Source organism: Sphaerodactylus townsendi, linkage group LG15 (assembly GCF_021028975.2).
Source record: "Sphaerodactylus townsendi isolate TG3544 linkage group LG15, MPM_Stown_v2.3, whole genome shotgun sequence".
Classification (NCBI taxonomy): Eukaryota; Metazoa; Chordata; class Lepidosauria; order Squamata; family Sphaerodactylidae; genus Sphaerodactylus; species Sphaerodactylus townsendi.
This window is the reverse complement of record NC_059439.1, coordinates 17,239,766-17,258,735: the sequence shown is the minus strand read 5'-3', so window position 1 is coordinate 17,258,735 and position 18,970 is coordinate 17,239,766. Positions and strand designations below refer to the sequence as shown.

At 47.6% G+C, this 18,970-nt stretch overlaps 1 protein-coding gene across 2 annotated transcripts in view; it reads left to right on the top strand.

Moving 5' to 3' along the window:
* Window positions 1-18,970, top strand: part of ETV4 (ETS variant transcription factor 4) — a 42,731-nt gene extending 23,761 nt beyond the window's left edge. Inside the window, exons 10-15 of one of the 2 annotated variants that reach the window (XM_048517911.1) lie at window positions 373-620; window positions 9,369-9,443; window positions 11,565-11,633; window positions 13,255-13,424; window positions 15,731-15,832; window positions 18,696-18,970. In XM_048517911.1, coding sequence (XP_048373868.1) covers window positions 373-620; window positions 9,369-9,443; window positions 11,565-11,633; window positions 13,255-13,424; window positions 15,731-15,832; window positions 18,696-18,896 — 865 coding nt within the window. In that variant the 3' untranslated portion in view covers window positions 18,897-18,970. The remainder of the gene's footprint in view (window positions 1-372; window positions 621-9,368; window positions 9,444-11,564; window positions 11,634-13,254; window positions 13,425-15,730; window positions 15,833-18,695) is intronic. The other variant, XM_048517910.1, reaches the window with a different exon arrangement.

Here is an 18,970-nt window from a genome sequence, read left to right as displayed (position 1 = left end):
CAGAATCAAGGGTTGAAGCAGGCACTTCCTAGACTACAGCTTATTTTATGTTCTTTTTCAGAGCATTATGTCTGGCATTCTAGAACCCCTTATTTTATTACTGGGTGGACTGGATAAAGGTTGTGGTTTCTGCACCCCATCTTCTCGGTGAAGTCCAGATCAAAATGCATCTCTTGGGGCACTTTTGCACATTCAGAATAATGTACTTTCAATCCACTTTCACCATTGTTTGCAAGTGGATTTTGCTATTCCGCACAGTAAAATCCAGCTGCAAAATGCATTGAAAGTGGATTGAAAGTATATTATTCTTCATGCGCGGTAGTGCCCTTAAACTGATAAGCAATTCCAGTTGTCCTTCTGTATCTACTGTAGATCCTTGTACCAGCTGCCTACCGAGACAGGCCAACCCTTCTCCACCGCACAAGGCTTGGGAGCGGATGCCCCAACTGCATACCAGCGCCCGTTGTCTGCCCCCTGCCTGCCATACCCCCCGCAGGGCTTCAAGCAGGAATTCCATGACCCCATGTATGAGCAGGCGAACACAGCAGGCGGCGGCAGCTCCCGGTACACAGCAGGAATGGTGATCAAGCAAGAGCAGATGGATTACGGTTTTGATGCAGGTAGGACGTGAGTTATGAAGACGAAGGAAATTTGAGCAGGTGGATTCTAATCTGGAGAACCGGGTTTGATTCTTCACTCCTCCACCTGAGTGACTGAGGCTTATCTGGTCAACCAGATGTGTTTCCGTACTCCTGCGTTCCCGCTGGGTTACCTTGGGCTAGTCACAGTTCTCTCAGAGCTCTCTCTCACAGTTCTCTCAGAGCTCACAACAGGTGTCTGTTGTGGGGAGAGGAAGGGAAAGGAGTTTATAATCCTCCTTAAGTCTCCTTACAGGAGAGAAAGGTGGGGTATGAATTCAAACTCCTCCTCCTCCTCCTCTTCTCCTAGAGACAGGCCAACCACAGTGTCTTCAAGATGGTGTGTCCGCATTAGGAAGATTTATAGCAATTGAACTATCTTTCCCTGTCCTGAGTGAAGGACTGTGGGAGTTGTTCTATAACACAAGGCAGAATTAAGCTTTCCTGTTTTCTTAAATTTTTTAAATCTGTTTTCTTATTCTTATTTTTTTATAAAGTAAATTAGCTGTTTTGTTTTCTGGCTTTCAATTGGAGAACACAGCATATACAAGTAAGGCATTTTATGAGGAAATGACTATTCCTTCCTCAATGTACAAGCTAGTTTATGTTAGCCTGAGGTCAGATGCTGGGAACTTGAAGAGCCAGTGTTGTGTATTAAAAGTTAGTTTTGCTTGCCGGTAGCGACTGCTCGTTCTGAGATCATAGCCTTCCATCTCTCCTTTAAGGAATGTTAGATGTTACGTTTAGAAAGGCATCTAGATATGTGTGCGGAATGCGTTTGCTGAATAATCTATTTGCCTTTGTATATATCTCCCATCTGTTTACATCTAAACCAGAAGGTGGGTCTGGTCTCTTTTACATAATGGGTGTACATTGGGGAGGGGGACTAGATCCCGTCCCCTGGGCTTCCTGTGTCTTTCTTTTGAACAAGTTTTCTCACAGTTCGGCCCCCGATTTGATAGTCTAGATCTAGTTTGATGTATGTTGTTTGTATTAATATAGTGCTGCTGTTATTATTACTAGCATATTGTTAGGTTTGTAGTGTTAAGTCGCCATCTGAAATTTGACTTTATTTTAGTCTTATGTATTTACTAGTCATAATGATATAACGTATTTTATTTACTTATGTTGTTAGCCGCCATGAGCCCTTCAGGGATTGGGCGGGGTACAAATTAAATTGATGATGATGATGATGATGATGATGATGTGTGAAGATGGGCTGGCCAAAAATTGCCAAAGCCCAGCATGGGAAGATGAGAGGGGAGACAGGGTTTAACGCCCCTCTCCTTGTGCAGACTGCTTTCCGCACAAAACAGACAACCACACCATGTGGCTACAAGTAGACCCACTCTTCCTCTCACAGTTGCCTTGGGCATGAGCTGGAAAGTCCATGACTTCAAATAGTTGAGTTTGTAAAATCAGGTTGTTCTGGTTCTAGAGCAGGGGTCTGCAACCTGCAGCTCTCCAGATGTTCATGGACTACAAATCCCATCAGCCCCTGCCAGCATCTGGGAATTGTAGTCCATGAACATCTGGAGAGCCACAGGTTGCAGACCCCTGTTCTAGAGTGTGGCTGCCAATCGTTAGGTGGGGGCTGAAAATCTCCTACTGTTGCAACTGATCACAGACAACAGAGATCAACACCAGTGGAGAAAATGGCTTTGGAGGATGGACTCTATGGCATCATGCCCTGCTGGGATCCCTCCCCTCTTCAAACACTGGCCACTCTAGGCTTCACTCTCAGATGCCCGAGAATTTCCCAACCCAGAGCTGGCAGATTTTTCTTTTTGGGCAAAATTTTTTAATTGCTGTTCTTTAACCTCAAATAAAGAAATTCATAGGAGAAGAAGAAACTTTATGTTGAACTGGTACAGGTTATTTTGTTAGTATTCCGTCTTTTCAGTTTCACAGCTTGATTACTGACAAAACAACCAACACGTTAAGAAGGAGAGTTTGGATTTATACCCCACTTTTCTCAGCCCCAAGGAGCCTCAAAGCGGCTTTAAAATCCTTCCCCTTCCTCTCCCCACAACAAGTACCTTGTGAGGTCAATGGAACTGAGAGAATTCTGAGAGAACTGTGACTGGCCCAAGGTCACCCAGCAGGCTTCACATGAAGGAGTGAGGAAACAGACCCGGCTCATGTAACCTCAGCTTGTGGGTTCTGTGGGGCAGAACGTGGAATGAGTTTGCAACAACAAATTTTTAAAAACAAAATGGTTTACTTTCTTAACTTTTAACATCAACATTTAACATCACATTTCAAGGTCCTGTTCAGGTTGCATTTTCAAGTCCTTATATTTACAGTCTACTGATACTGCCAAGTCCAGTTCTTCTTTGCAAGTGGGTTGGCTCCTGAAGACTCCAAGGGCTTGATGAACAGGATTCAACATGATGAAGGTTTCCAGGAGAACTCTCACCCATTACAACCACAAAAAGAAACCCTGAAACAATAAACTCCAACATTTACAACATAGCAAAAAATAAACAACTACCTTCCCAGTAGTTCCCAACAATATTGCAGTTTACCTTAACAAGGTGTTAAGGGCTTATACAACCAAAGTCCGAGTCTGGTAGCCTTGTCTCCTCCAACTACATGAGGTCTGCAGCCCACTCCTGCTTTGGGTCTCCACCCCTTTCTGGGTCAACCCATTCTGAGCATGGGGGTTACACTCACTCGATTAGAGACCACCGCTCTTAACCAGCGCACCACATCCCGTATTGAGACCACATGATTTATTACTCTACATCGGACCTGTTTTTGACTTGGAGATACCTCATTCCCATAACTCCCCAGCCTGGAATCACCCAACACTGAGAGAGTTTCTGTGCTGTACTCTGGGGTTTGCAAACTGCTGAGAGTCAGGACGTGCGGTCAATTGGCTGTTGTAGGGAGCCTGTCCTGCTTTTGCGCATCTCGCTGTGGAGCGATAGCTTTTCAAACTGTTGCGCAGCCGTCTCTGAAGGCGACCCCCGGATTCTTGTGGGGCCCGGGTGAGTTGTGGGGGCCTTGCGCATACCCCCTCCTTCGAAGAGACTTGCAGATCCCGCACCACCACCTGGGGTTGCTCCGTTAGCTCCACTTCTACAATCTTTTATTGCCTCGCCCTGCTAGCCCCCTGAGCACCAGCAGAGCAATTGAGACCATGCATTAGGAATGACGGTGTCTCTTGGCTGTGCTAAACAGCTGCCTAAACTTCCTCTATTTCCCCCCTACTTAAACGTTTTGGTAACTCTTTCCAGCCTCTTTCTTTCACGGGCAGAGGCTGCTCTCTCCTTCAAATCCAACCTGTGCTTAAGCTGCAAACCCCCACCCCCGCATTAAAAATAAATCCAACTACAGCTAGATATTGCTGGGGGAGAAAGTCTTGTACGTTTGGTAACCTTAAAACCCAGGCGGAGAAACAGATGGCGCCGTTGGACTCCCCAGGGCAGGCCTTACATTATATAACCTCGAATTCCCCCCCCCCTCCTTCGCTGTTTGGCCCGGAGCCAGCCGCTTCATGAATGGAACGGAAAGGAATTTCATTCACAAAATGGAGGCACCAGTACTGGGCTGGGAGTGTCAGATTTCACCACTCAAGCTCCTGGGGTGGGCGGGCAGGTTGGGAACTCGAGCCAAGCCTTGGATCTGTGCCCGAGGAAGTCAGTAGGAGGGGGAGAGAGTGACAGTTTCCTAGCTCAGGGGCATAGAAAACTTGTTGGCTAGAACTGGGGTGTTTGGACTTGCTCAAGCAGGAAAAAAAAGGAAGTTTTTTTTAAAGGGGCTGCTCATATTTCTACAGGCAAGTTTTTTTTTTCCTGGATCTGTCTCTGTATTTAACTTTGTGGGCTGTGTGCTGGTTCCTTTAGGACTCTTGGGCAAAACGATGGTTTTTAAAATCTTCAGACTTGTTGTATTCTCTCTTTTAAGGCAGAAAGAAAGGGCAAAGCCCCTCTTTTCTACCCCTTCCCCCGAGACCAACGTTTATTTATTTATACACACTCCAGTTTTCTCCCCAATAATTTGAAGCAGATTTATTTATATATTTATTGCATTTTTATCCGGCCAATTTCCCGGAGGACTCAGGGCGGCTTACAAATGAAAGCAGATAAAAATACAGTACAATAAATAGTACAAAAATATAAACATTATAGACTTTAAAAACAGGTTGCAATAGATGGCATCAGAAAAAGCCTACATGGGGGCATAAAAACGGGTGTGCGTACCATATTTCCAACATTCCTGTCCCTTTCTCCATTATATCCTCCCAACAACCCTGGGAGTTAGGTTAGGCTGAGAGGGTATAGCCAGAGGTGGGATCCAGCACAGAGGTGGGATCCAGCAGGTTCTCCCCAGTTCCCGAGAGTGGGTTACTAATTATTTGTGTGTGCCGAGAGGGGGTTACTAACTGGGTCTGTTTTTCCGTTAGAAATTCCATTAGGTCCAAAAATCATCAAGTCCTGTTGTTTCCTATGTGGCTGGCTAGCGAAGGTAGAAAACGGGATAATTCTCCCTGTCGGGCTGTTTTAAAAACATGTTGTAGAAATATGGTACAGTTCCTGGTTTAAGGAAAGTATCCTTCTTTTGATTTCTAGAAACAAAATGAAGTATTTGAAAATATTACTTGACAGGCAGTCAATTAGAGGAGAAGTCGTTGTTTCTGTTGGCAGTAGACGATAGGACTGGCTATAATGAGTTTAAATTATGGATAGAAAGATACCAGCTGGAAATTAGGAACTTTTTTTTTTACAGTAAGAGTTTTTTACAGTAACAGATAAATTATTAATGCCCCCGGAATGCCCGGCCACGCCCCCGTCGTGCCCCGCCCAGCCCCATTGTTTGAATCCCACCACCATGGGAACCTGTTACTAAAATTTTTGGATCCCACCACTGATCCAGCAGGTTCTCACTAGTTCCCGAGAGTGGGTTACTAATTATTTGTGTGTGCCGAGAGGGGGTTACTAATTGGGTCTGCTTTTCCGTTAGAAATTCCATTAGGTCCAAAAATCATAAAGTCCTGTTGTTTTCTATATGGCTGGTTAGCAAAGGTAGAAAACGGGATAATTCTCCCTGTTGGACTGTTTTAAAAACATGTTTTAGTAATATGGTAAAGTTCCTTGTTTAAGGAAAGTATCCTTCTTTTGATTTCTAGAAACAAAATTAAGTATTTGAAAGTATTAAGTATTTGACATGCAGTCAATTAGAGGAGAAGTAGTTGTTTCTGTTGGCAGTAGACGATAGGACTTGCTATAATGAGTTTAAATTATGGACAGAAAGATACCAGCTGGAAATTAGGAACTTTTTTTTAACAGTAAGAGTTTTTTGCAGTAACAGAGAAACTATTAACGCCCCGCCCCCAGAATGCCCGGCCATGCCCCCGTCATGCCCCGCCCAGCCCCATTGGCGCTACGTCACTGTTTGAATCCCACCACCATGGGAACCTGTTACTAAAATTTTTGGATCCCACCACTGGGTATAGCTTAGGGGTGGCCAACCTATGGTGCTCCAGATGTTCATGGACTACAATTCCCATCAGACCCTGCCAGCTTGGGAACTGGCCATGCTGGCAGGGGTTGATGGTAATTGTAGTCCATGAACATCTGGAGCACCATAGGTTGGCTACCCCTGGTATAGCTGGTCCAAGGTTGACTAGTAAGCTTCTATGGCACAAATGGGGATTCAAACCTTTGTCTCCCAGATGCTAGTCCAGGGGTGGGCAATTATTTTTTCCATGGGGCCGCATAAGAAACAGAAAATATTGTGGAGGGCCAGGCCAAAACGCAGGGGGGGCGAGGTGGTTTTGAAAGCCCACAGAAGCCGGCAGCCAAGGCAACCGGCTTCTGCGGGGCTTTCAAAGACACCTCGCGCCCCAGCAAGGCTGAGGCTGAAAGCCCGCAGAAGCCGGCAGCCAAAGGCAACCAGCTTCTGCGGGGCTTTCAAAGCGGCCCCAGCAAAGCCAGGGCGAGGTGGTTTTGAAAGCCCGCAGAAGCCGGCAGCCAAGGCAACCGCTTCGCGGGCTTTAAAGGCTTCCCCAGCCAGAAGGCGGTGGTTTGAAAGCCCGCGCAGAAGCCGCAGCCAAGGCAACCGCTTCGCGGGCTTTCAGCTCCCCAACAAGCCAGGGGCAAGGTGGTTTGAAAGCCCCACAGAAGCCGACAGCCAAGGCAACCGGCTTCTGCGGGCTTCTCAAAACACACCAGCGCTAACAAGGTACAGGGCGCTGGCTTTTGAAAGCCCCGCGAAGCCGGCAGCCAAGGCAACCAGCTTCTCGCGGGGCTTTCAAAGCGCTTCACCCCCCAGAGGTGTATCTATGCAAACTGGAGCCCGGGGACAAAACCTGAATTTGGCGCCCCCTCCACCGGTATGGGCGGCCACCCTTCCCCACCACGACCAAACAATGATTTTTTGCACCACTGCACAAAACACCCCCCACCCCCAGCAAAACATACATGGCTCTCTCCCCACCAACTCTCTTTCCTAATTTTGTCCTTACACCAACCCTGTGAGGTAGGTTGGCCTGAGAAACAGCTCCAAGCCAGTGCAAGGGGAAATTAACTTTTAAGCATATAAATCTCTCACAAATCACCCCCATCTGAAGGTTTACCAAACAAATGCCAGCATCATCATCAGTTCTGTTGCTGCTGGGATCCAGCTCAGCTTCCCCTCTCCTGTGCCTATCGGAGCCAGTGTGCTGAGAAGGCGTGTGAGTAAGGGAGAATAAGGCACACTGGGTCAGAGGGAGGGGAGGCGGAGCGCCCCAGTCCTGCTCCTGGGAGCACAGTGGGATTTCTCCCCCGCCCCCTGGACACTCCAGGCCACCGTACAGAGTGGGCGGGGCTACAACAGCCACTGGCAACAGTCGCTGCCTCAGTGCCGGGCTTGCTAAGGCCTACTGAATCAGCTTGTGTGCAGGGATGTTTTGGCGCCCCCCACGTGACCAAAATGGATGCGCCCGGGGACAAGAGGTACTGTCCCTAGGCAAAAACGCCTGTGCTCCCCAGCAAGGCAAGGGGGCCGGTCAGGGTCATCTGGCGGGCCGGATACGGCCCGCCGGCCGTATAATGCCCAGGTCTTTGCTAGTCTAACCATTATAGCACATTGACTCTAGCCAGGTGTCCCATTTAGTAAACAAGTAATCGCTGAACATGTATGTGTTTTAAACCGTGGGTTTGTTTGGGACTTTGCCAGTTTAGGTACCAGGTTTGTTTAACAAGGAGGATAGCACGGGATGGAGCGTTCTATCACTGGAAAAGCCAGTGTTAAGCTGTTTTTAGCCTGTTCTAGAAAAATCCCTGGAAAAGACAATAGGGCTAGGAAAAGTTGAAGGCAGCAGGAAAAGAGGAAGACCCAACATGAGATAAGTTGGCTCTTTAATAAAAGCCAGAGCCCTCAGTTTGCAAGACCTGTGAAGGAGGGGACGTTTTTGGAGGACATTGATTTATAGGGTTGCTGTGAGTCAAAAGCAGAGGCGTAGCTGGGCCAAACTGGGCCCAGTGTGCAGTCTATATTTTCCACCCCCCGCGGCACCCCCCTTCCCTCCTTTCCCCCTTCTCACACTTACCTTCGTTCTTTTCCTTTTCCTCGAACTTTTTCAGGCTGAAAAAAAGGCCTATTCACAGTTCAGGCTTAAAAACGGCCTGATGGAAACTATACTTCCCAGGAGACCTTGTGAGCCCTAAGGTCTCCTGGGAACCATAGTTCCTCAGGCTGTTTTTACTGTGAACAGGCCTTTTATCAGCCTGAAAAAGTTATAGGAAAAGGAGAGGAACTAAGATGTGAGAAGGGGGAGGAGCCTGGGGGCGATTTTCTGTGCCCCCCAGGCATGTGCACAGCGCACCCCCTGTTCCCTTGTAGCTCCGCCACTGGTCGGAAGCAACTTGGTGGCAGTTGATACATAGACAGAGGGGAAAAAATACACATGCAAGACAAAAGTAAAAACCGCTAGGGGTGTTTTTTTCACAGCAAGAAAATGGCTCTCCTGCTTTTATCTCCCTTGCAAAAAAAAAAATCCTGCAAACCACATTTGGAAAAGGGGAAAAAAGCTTAAAATAAAAGAAACTGCAACATGTAGTGAAATCCTTGGCAAATGGATTGAAAAGGGATAGTGGCGTCTCATACGGAAGAGTGTTCAGGGCACTTGCTCAGGTGGAGGGGCCAATCTGATAGCATACAGTCGCCGCAGCCCTCCTGGCATCCCTGTGCCCCTGCCGGCATAGCGAGGGCAGTCCAGAACATAGCCCAAGGAGGAGGAGCCGACGCTAGTCAGCTTCCTCCTGGCCTTTGCCCCCATTGCACTGGCAGCCAGGGCTTTGGACTTTTAAAATCTATTGATGAGCATGAAATCAGGCCACGAAAGAAGAAGGTTTGAGATTAGACTTACATTTTGAATACACATTTTTTTGTGTTTGAGAACAGTTGGAATATGATTTGGTTAAGAGATTATCAATCGCCCAACGTATTGTCCTGTAAGTTGAAAGATGACTGATGTTTATTAATTTTCACAGAAACACACAACACTGCTATGACTGTGAAATCAACACACCAGAGAAATTTGTATTTATTTGGAAACATTGTTTATTCTGCAGAGTACATTAGTACTTATAGCCATTTGGTACAAAGCTGTTGTTCGGTTTGATACGTCTACCATCTCAAGCAGCAAAACACACCAAACAACTGCCTTATGTATTCCACTGGAGAAGAGGTCCTCAAAATGCATCTACTTATTCCAGGGCACTTTGCTTTTCTTAATAGATATTCCCAGCTGCCATTCGATGTACGCAAACATGGAGGGATTCCCGAGTCATTCCAACCTGGATGGTATGTTAGGTAAGAAGGGTTTCTGGGTTTCTGTTTTCTTTGCCTGGAATCTAGGAGATGCTGAGGTCGATAGTGCAAAAAGTAATCATATATTTTATTAGTTAAAATCTGCAAAATCCCCTAGGGCTAGTCACAGTTCTTCGGAACTCTCTCAGTGGCATAGGAGATTAAGAGCTCTCGTATCTAATCTGGAGGAACCGGATTTGATTCCCAGCTCTGCTGCCTGAGCTGTGGAGGCTTATCTGGGGAATTCAGATTAGCCTGGGCACTCCCACACATGCCAGCTGGGTGACCTTGGGCTAGTCACAGCTTCTCGGAGCTCTCTCAGCCCCACCTACCTCACAGGGTGTTTGTTGTGAGGGGGGAAGGGCAAGGAGATTGTAAGCCCCTTTGAATCTCCTGCAGGAGAGAAAGGGGGGATATAAATCCAAACTCTTCCTCTCTTCTACCTTACAAAGTGTCTGTTGTGGGGGAAGGAAAGGAGCTTGTAAGGCACCTTGAGTCTCCTTACAGGAGAGAAAGGTGGGGTATAAATCCAGACTCCTCCTCCTCCTTCTTCTTCCTGTTGTTGTTGTTGTTATTGTTACTATTGTTACTATTTCTTCTCCAAGCGGCTTCACTGGAATTCTGCAGTCTTGAAGTGATTCTCCAATAAGAGTGTAAGATCAGTTCCAAATTGCCACTGGAAGGACCCTTCCATATACCAGCTCACCCCTTCCCTTTCCTGTTTCATCACAATTTTGAAAACTTTGCAGTGTCATAACTTGGGTTTGGCCGAAAACACGCAGGTGGTTGGTTTGTGACCATCAGCACATGGGAGGTTTCCCCAGGCTCTTTTTGGGAGGGGTTTTTCCATTTTTCCCCATCTTTTAATCCTGATCCTGAATAATTCCGAGCCGCAGAGCTCAGCGTTCATTTCCGCCTGCTCTCTCCAAGTTCAGCAGGTAAAAGTGAGGGAGAGGGGTTCCCCCCATTTTAAAATGGGTGGCAGAGCTGAAGTGGCTTTTTTTAAATGCTGGAAAATGTTGGCATTTTTCCGGATTCGCTTTTCAGTTTCCTTAAATTGCAGCCATTTCGTGGGCCGAAAATAAAACGGAAAAAGCTGTTGTGTTTTTTTCGGGTTTATTTTCATTTCGACTTTATTAAGATGCACAGCCCTAGTTAAAGCATTGTCTCCATTACGTTACAAATAATCTGCAACTGGGTGTTGGGGTGGGGGAGCACAGGTCAAACTGGAATCTCTCCAGTTGCCCACAACAAGAGATGGAATGAGTTCCGGGAAGCTTTTCCGGGAAATGACGGGTCTTCCTAGAACTAGTTCAGGCCATTAGGGCACCTTGGAGAAGTAGCTTTCTTTACTATTCTGGTAGGCAATCCTCAATGTTGGTTACCTTAATATTGGGGAGCAGTACTGATTCCTGTTGCCAATCAAATCCTCTGTAAGACCTCAGTCCCGGAATAAAGCAAGCTGTAGATTTAAAACGATAGACTTTATTGGTGATCAAGGCACAACGAGAGATAGACGATTTCTGAGGACACATGGCAAGCGATAGACCTTAAATCCCCACAGCCTTGGACTGCAGGGACCCGCCCCTGCTGGGCCAAGGTGCCGCAGCTGCAACATAAAAACAAAGGACACAATACAGTGATTCAATTACAAAACGTTAACACAAAAGGCAGGAACCATCACACCTAGGAGGGCCGAGTTTGATGCCCAGCTCTGCCGCCTGAGCTGTGGAGGCTTATCTGGGGAATTCAGATTAGCCTGTACACTCCCACACACACCAACTGGGTGACCTTGGGCTAGTCACAGCTTCTCGGAGATCTCTCAGCCCCACCTACCTCACAGGGTGTTTTGTTGTGAGGGGGAAAGGGCAAGGAGATTGTAAGCCCCCTTGAGCAGGAGAGAAAGGGGGGATATAAATCCAAACTCTTCTCCTCCTCCTCCTCCTCCTCCTCCTCCTTCTTCTTCCTGGTTATCAGTCTGATGCTAAGGAAGGGAGGGGGGAGCAGACGAGCTGGTGCCTAGCCCAGGGCCAATGGCCTTCTGAACGAAGGGTGGGTCCCCCTCCTCTAGACCCCGGTCAGGGCCCTTCCTGACATCCTCGACCATTTCTTTTTCTTCTGCAGGGTACAGTTATGAGAAGCAAATGCGACCGTTTGCTGACGAGGTTTGCGTCGTCCCGGAGAAGCTTGAAGGTTAGGAATAGAATCCTGTCGAGGTTCATCAGCTAGATGAGCTCCCCTTGCTTTCCCTGCACCCAGAATTTCCACCTGAGAATGGAAGAGACATCAGTTCCATAGACCAGATCCCGTGGAACATTGCCGTGGAACTGTGCTAGAGCGCTCGCCCAAGCTGAATTGCAAAGTCGGTTGCAGAATAGCCCAAATGGTTTAGCATCTTGTGTTTCCACGCATCAAATCACACTTCCAAATTGGACTTTGACAATGGCATCAAATACGATGCTTGGTTTTTGACGCCAGGCAAACGATGAAAAATCAGCTTGGGCAGGGCCGGATTAAGCAAGTGTGGGGCTTGCGGCGTATATTATAAAGGGGTCTTCGGCACAGGGCCCCACCGGCAGTGTAACAGCACATGCTACAGCGGCTTGGAAACATGAGAGAACACAAAGGACACCACACCTGTGCATGTGACACAAGCCAAGACATGCCTGCACATATGTAGAACCCATAGCATGTACCATTCATCCCCCCAAATGAAAACAGCATTGCCAGATTGTGAGAACACAGTGAGATGCAGATCTCACCAGACACCTTTCAAATATTTAATGTGGGGCCCTTGAAAATGTAAGGCCCATAGAGTATACTGCTTTTGCAAGTTTTTGCTGGCAGTGAGCTTGGGTGCAAAAGCAAACTAATGTCACAGGATCCAAGTCATTGAGTAGTGCAGGGACAGCAGGCACAATCCCACTGCTATCTTTTTGTGTTCTGTCTCTTCAGAGCCTTTCCCAAAAGAAGAATAGGTCACTCAGACTGGAACACAGTTCTTGTCACAGACAAGTGCCAGACCCCAGACAAATGGCGACTCCCCCCGTTGTATTGTCGAAGGCTTTCATGGCTTAAAAGTGTTAAATGTAATTACACTTGCAAATTGCCCCCTTAACACTTTTAACCAATGCAAATGGTTCTTTCTCCCACCCTGGACATTCCACAGGTATATATACTCCACTTGCTTTACTACCATCAGATCCTCTGAAGATGCCAGCCACAGATGCAAGCGAAACGTCAGGAGAAAATGCTGGCAGAACACGGCCATACAACCCGGAAAACCCACAACACCCCAACTCCCCCATTACTGTATTTTGAAAGCTCGCCTGTGCTTCAAAGTAGCATCCCATGACACCCTTGTGATTCTGATGTTGATCAGAGAATCTTGAAAGTTCCACTTGCCAATTCCAAATCTGAGGGGTACCTCCCTCGCTCCTGAGTTCAAGGCTTGCTAGCACCATATTTACTTTTTCTAGATTTCTCTGCTTAACCCAGAAATCACTTTTGAACACAGCCCTGGGTTATACGAAGGGAGCATATACTCTATAAGCCTTCTGTCACTAAAACAAATTTCCACAAAAGACTGAGGCTCCTTCCGCACAGGCAGAATAATGCACTTTCAATCCACTTCCACAATTGTTTGCAACTGGATGTTGCTATTCCGCACAGTAAAACCCAGCTGCAGAGTGCATTGAAAGTGGATTGAAGGTGCATTATTCTGCATGTGCGGAAGGGGCCTGAATGCCCCAAAGAGTTCAGGCACAAAGAAAGAAGGGGAAAGAGGGGATTTAAACTGTGTCCTCTCTTCCAGGAGACGTCAAGCAAGAAGTGGGCAGCTACCGTGAGGGTCCTCCTTATCAACGGCGGGGGTCTTTGCAGCTCTGGCAGTTCTTGGTCGCTTTGCTGGATGACCCCAGCAACTCCGACTTCATTGCCTGGACTGGCAGAGGGATGGAGTTCAAACTCATTGAACCAGAAGAGGTGAGAGGCCCCCCTCCCCAGCCTAAATCCTTCCTGCAGCCGAGCCAAGAGCGCACCACACACCCATGGAGGCTTCCTTCTTACCGGGTCTTTAACAAGCTGCACATGCTAGCGTGGTGTCGTGGTTAAGAGCAGGTGGATTTTAATCTGGAAAACTGGGTTTGATTCCTCGTTCCTCCAGCTGAGCGGCAGTAGAGGCTTATCTGGTGAACCAGATTTGTTTCCGCACTCCTGCACATGAAGCCTGCTGGGTGACTTGGGGCTAGTCACAGTTCTCTCAGATGTCTCTTATCCCCACCTACCTCACAAGGTGTCTGTTGTGGGGAGAGGAAGGGAAAGGAGCTTGTAAGCCACCTTGAGTCTCCTGACAGGAGAGAAAGGTCGGGTATAAATTCAAACTCTTCTTCTATCTTCAGGGATGTAATTACAGAAAATGGTATCTGAGGCAAGCGCTGACATTTTTTTCCACCCCTGCCTCGACTCTTCTTCAGTGGGGCAATGGACTTGGGTGCATGAAGCAATTCTCGTTGTGTTAATTGAAAGCCTCTAATCAGTGGTGGGATTCAAAAATTTTAGGAACAGGTTCTGATGTTGATGGGATTCAAACAGTGATGTAGCGCCAAGGGGGCTGGGCGGGGCATGATGGGGGCGTGGCCAGGCATTCTGGGGGTGGGCATTCCTGGGCGGGGCTGTGGCAAGGACGCAGGGTGCGTGCGCCCCAGGTGCAGTTCTCCTTCGTTCCTCCTCTAGATTCAAATAATGACTGTTTAAAGTATTAAAAAAGCAATATACTGAAAGGTAGTGTATTATTTCTTTTTTATATAATGATATTGATTGATTTTAAATAATAACATAAGTAAGGAGAGAAACCAAAAACTGTTTACAATTGTTAATGCATTACAAATATATCTAATTGTCTATCTCTCTTAACCCCCCAAAATATCCTATATTGCCTCCCTCCTTCCCATATTTCCCTCCCTCCTTCCCTACTTTCTACTTCCCCTCCAGATTCCTATATCTATTCCACTTGAAAGAAAACTAACAGAGGGAGAGATCCAAAATCCTTAATCTAAAAGAGTAGTTTAAACTCCTCTCTTTCCAATATAAATTTCAAGGGAAAAAAAGAAAATGAAAAATCTTTACCTATAATACTTTCCCAACCTTTATACCAATGAACAAAAAAAAATAGAATTACTATATATTGTATTATTTCATACAGTTCATACACACGTGGGGGGGGGGGTGCCATGGGGGGCAGGGGGACCTGGGGGCGATTTTGCATCCCCCACTTGATGAGATTTGTTGTACCCAGGGACAGAGATTACCCCCTTGTCCCTAGTGGAGTTAATCATTAATAACTGGTTCTCCAATTTGAGAAAATTTTAGTAACCGGTTCTACCGAATAGGTGCGAATAGGCTGCAACCCACCTCTGCCTCTAATGGGCAGCAGTGCCACTTGCTCACCTGGTAGTAAGCTAAGCGAAGCGAAGTAAGCTGTGGGGTGGGGGGGCGACAGGGAGCAGGAGGAGGAGGAGGAGTTGACTGGGAGCAGCAGTGGCGTAGGAGGTTAAGAGCTCGTGTATCTAATCTGGAGGAACCGGGTTTGATTCCCCGCTCTGCCGCCTGAGCTGTGGAGGCTTATCTGGGGAATTCAGATTACCCTGAACACTCCCACACACGCCAGCTGGGTGACCTTGGGCTAGTCACAGCTTCTCGGAGCTCTCTCAGCCCCGCCCACCTCACAGGGTGTTTGTTGTGAGGGGGGAAGGGCAAGGAGATTGTAAGCCCCTTTGAGTCTCCTGCAGGAGAGAAAGGGGGATATAAATCCAAACTCCTCCCCCTCTTCTTCTCCTCCTCCTCCTCACTCCTGGGGAGGAGGGAAGGGGGGTCTGGTGGCTGAATGCACTGCCCCACATGACTCACGGAAGTTACACCTGGGGTTCAAGCCCCCTCTGCTCCACCCAGACACCAATCTTATTAGAATTGGAACCAAGTCACTGGGTGGGAGAGGCCTACCTTGTATTAAACAGGGCACTGTCTCCCATGGAGATTGGTTCTGTAGGCCAGGGTGATGTAGTGATTAGAAGGCTGGACTTGGGTTTGGGGAGACCCAGGTCTGAATCTCCACTCTGCCATGGAAGGTCTCTGGGTAACTTCGGGTCAGTGACATATTCTCAGCCAGACCTATCCCATGGGACTGTTGCCATGAGGATCATTTGGAAGAGAGGCAGAAAATATGTACGCTGCTACTGAACAGGGCAATGATATTTTTTCCCTTCTCTCTCCATTCTGGATTGGTTCTGTAGGTGGCACGTCTTTGGGGTATGCAGAAGAACCGGCCAGCCATGAACTACGACAAGTTGAGTCGCTCTCTTCGTTACTATTATGAAAAGGGGATTATGCAAAAGGTGCGTTTTTGATCAGAACTGGACTTGAGCATTCAGTTGCTATACAGTCATGATTTGATTTGAGCTTGGTGTTCGAGACAGGGATGAATGGGTGTGGAATGGGAGCACGTTATGGCTTGTACATTATGGAACATCTAGTAGTCCCATTCTTCTAGACCAGGGGTCTGCAACCTGCTGCTCTCCAGATGTTCATGGACTACAATTGGCCATGCTGGCAGGGGCTGATGGGAATTTTAGTCCATGAACATCTGGAGAGCCGCAGGTTGCAGACCCCTGTCCTCACCTCTGGAATCCTGAGAATTCACAACCCAGCGGGATGTTGTGGTTAGAATGCTGGACTAAAATCTAAGAGACCCAGGTTCGAATTCCAGCTTGGCCATAGAAGCTTTCTGGATGATCTTTGGGCAGTCACTCTCAGCCTAACCTACCTTACTAGTTCACTATTGTGAAGGTAAAAGAAAGGAAGGAAGAACAACAGTTTAATTTCCTCTGGGTTTCTCAGTAGGGAGGAAAGTCGGGTTTAAGAAAACTAAGCAAACCCCTTCCATTCATGCTAGCTTTCTATATACGAGGGTATTTGTTTTTCTTTTGACACAAAGGAGCAGTCAGCCATGTTTGTCCCTACCTAAGAGTTACAATTTGGACTCAGGTTGACCACTTCATGCTATTCGCTAGCACCAGGACTCAATTGAAAAGGGAGGGTAGATGAAGATGTTTACCCCGAAGGACTCTCAGTAAAAGCGCATAAAGGTAAACGCAGTCCCCTGTACAAGAACCAGGTCATTAGAGGCCCATGGAGTGACCTCACATCACAGGGTTTGCTAGACAGATATTTACGGGGTGGTTTGCATTCATTCATTCATTCATTCATTCATTCATTCATTCATTCATTCATTCATTCATTCATTCATTTCTTAGATTTGATATACTGCCCCATCCATAAGGGCTCCGGGCGGTGTACAGATCAACTGACACGACAATCAACAAACCACAGTAAAATAATAAATTACACTTCAGTTAAAATCATTAAAATATCCAATAACTCCAAAGCATTGCCACTCCAGTAATTTCAGTATAACGGCACTCATTAACAGATGTAATTCCAGAGATGGAATGGAATAGGAGAGACAGAATACAAGGGATGGCACCTCAGCGGCTGGCCTCCCCCAAATCCCGGCGTAACAACTCCGACTTGCAGGCCCTGCGGAACTGTTCTAGGTCCTGATAGTGGGGGGAGATTGTTCCACCAGGTAGGGACCAGGGCACTGAAGGCTTTCCTGTCAGCAAGCTACATACTCACATAACTGACTTCGGAACAGTGGAAGGATGGGTCAACCTTGAGTCGGCTACCTGAAACCGACTTCTCTTGGGATCAAACTCAGATTGCGAGCCAAGCTTTGACTTCAGCACTTGCCACTCTGTTCCAGGTGGTCTCACAATTCTCACAATACTAGAACCAGGGGGCATACATTGAAAATGCTGGGGGGAAGAATTCAGACTAATAAAAGGAAACACTTCTTCACGCAACGTGTGATCGGTGTTTGGAATCTGCTGCCACAGGAGGTGGTGATGGCCACTAACCTGGATAGCTTTAAAAGGGGCTTGGACAGATTTATGGCTACCAATCTTGATCCTCCTTGATCTGAGATTGCAAATGCCTTAGCAGACCAGGTGCTCAGGAGCAGCAGCAGCAGAAGGCCATTGCTTTCACATCCTGCACGTGAGCTCCCAAAGGCACCTGGTGGGCCACTGTGAGTAGCAGAGTGCTGGACTAGATGGACTGTGGTCTGATCCAGCAGGCTTGTTCTTATGTCTCTTTTGGGTAAAACAAGTAGGCCCCTTTTAAAAAGCACTGTAATAGTATCAGTAGGAAAATGTCACCAGACGCTCTGATAAGTTTCCAAGAATATTGTTGTTTGGTCCAGGGGAGGTGAAAGACTGAAACAGTGTCTCTTTATCCCTGGGAATCCTGCCCAGTTTTTGTGGGATCCATCTCATACACTTCAATTCTAGCTTAACAAGGTCCAGATCAGGGGTGTCAAACGTGTGGCTGGGGGCAGGATCTGGCCCCCTGAGGGGGCTTATCAGGTCTGCGAACCAGCTGAGCAAACTCCCCTCGCTCCCAATCTGGCTTGGGGAGGGTTGCCGCTCAAGGCAGCTAACCCACCTTGCTGCAGGTTTACCAGTCCGGCCCTAGACAAGCCAGCATGGTGTAGTGGTTGAGAGCAGGTGCACTCTAATCTGGAGAACCGGGTTTGATTCCCCGCTCTGCCACTTGAGCTGTGGAGGCTGATCTGGGGAACAAGATTAGTTTGTGCACTCCAACACATGCCAGCTGGGTGACCTTGGGCTAGTCACAGTTCTTTGGCACTCTCTGAGCCCCACCCACCTCACAGGGTTTTGTTGCGGGGGGAAGGGAAGGGAGATTGTAAGCCCCCTTGAGTCTCCTTGAGAAAGGGGGGGATATAAATCCAAACTCTTCTTCTTCTACATCCCCTCGTGCCATTCTGAGGCCAGTGGAGGCAGCAGCTGCAGAAGGCCATTGCTTTCACATCCTGCCCGTGAGCTCCCAAAGGCACCTGGTGGGCCACTGCGAGTAGCAGAATGCTGGACTAGATGGACTCTGGTCTGATCCAGCAGGCTAGTTCTTATGATCTTATGTTCATGTGGCCCCCCCCCCCCTCCTAGCCCGACCAAGTCATATTTATATCCGGCCCTTGTAACAAATGATTTTGGCACCGATTGCTTTCAATGGCAGCTTGTGAGGCTTGACCATAGAGTGTTCCCAACCGCCGTTATGGGAAGTCCTGTGGCTTCTGTTATTCAGAACAAGGTCTGCCCCCTTTGTGTTTCACCTCTGCAGGTGGCTGGCGAGCGTTACGTGTACAAATTTGTTTGTGAGCCCGAAGCCCTCTTCTCTCTGGCCTTTCCTGACAATCAACGCCCACCCTTGAAGGCAGAGTTCAAGTGGCACATCAGCGAGGAGGACACCGTGCCTCTCACACATCTCGACGAGGGGGTCGCCTACTTGCAAGATCTGGGGGGCAAAGACTATACATACTGACCATGTGCGGGCCAAGTTTGTGTGTACATATATATACATATTATACATATATATATAAAGATCTTTGTCATTAA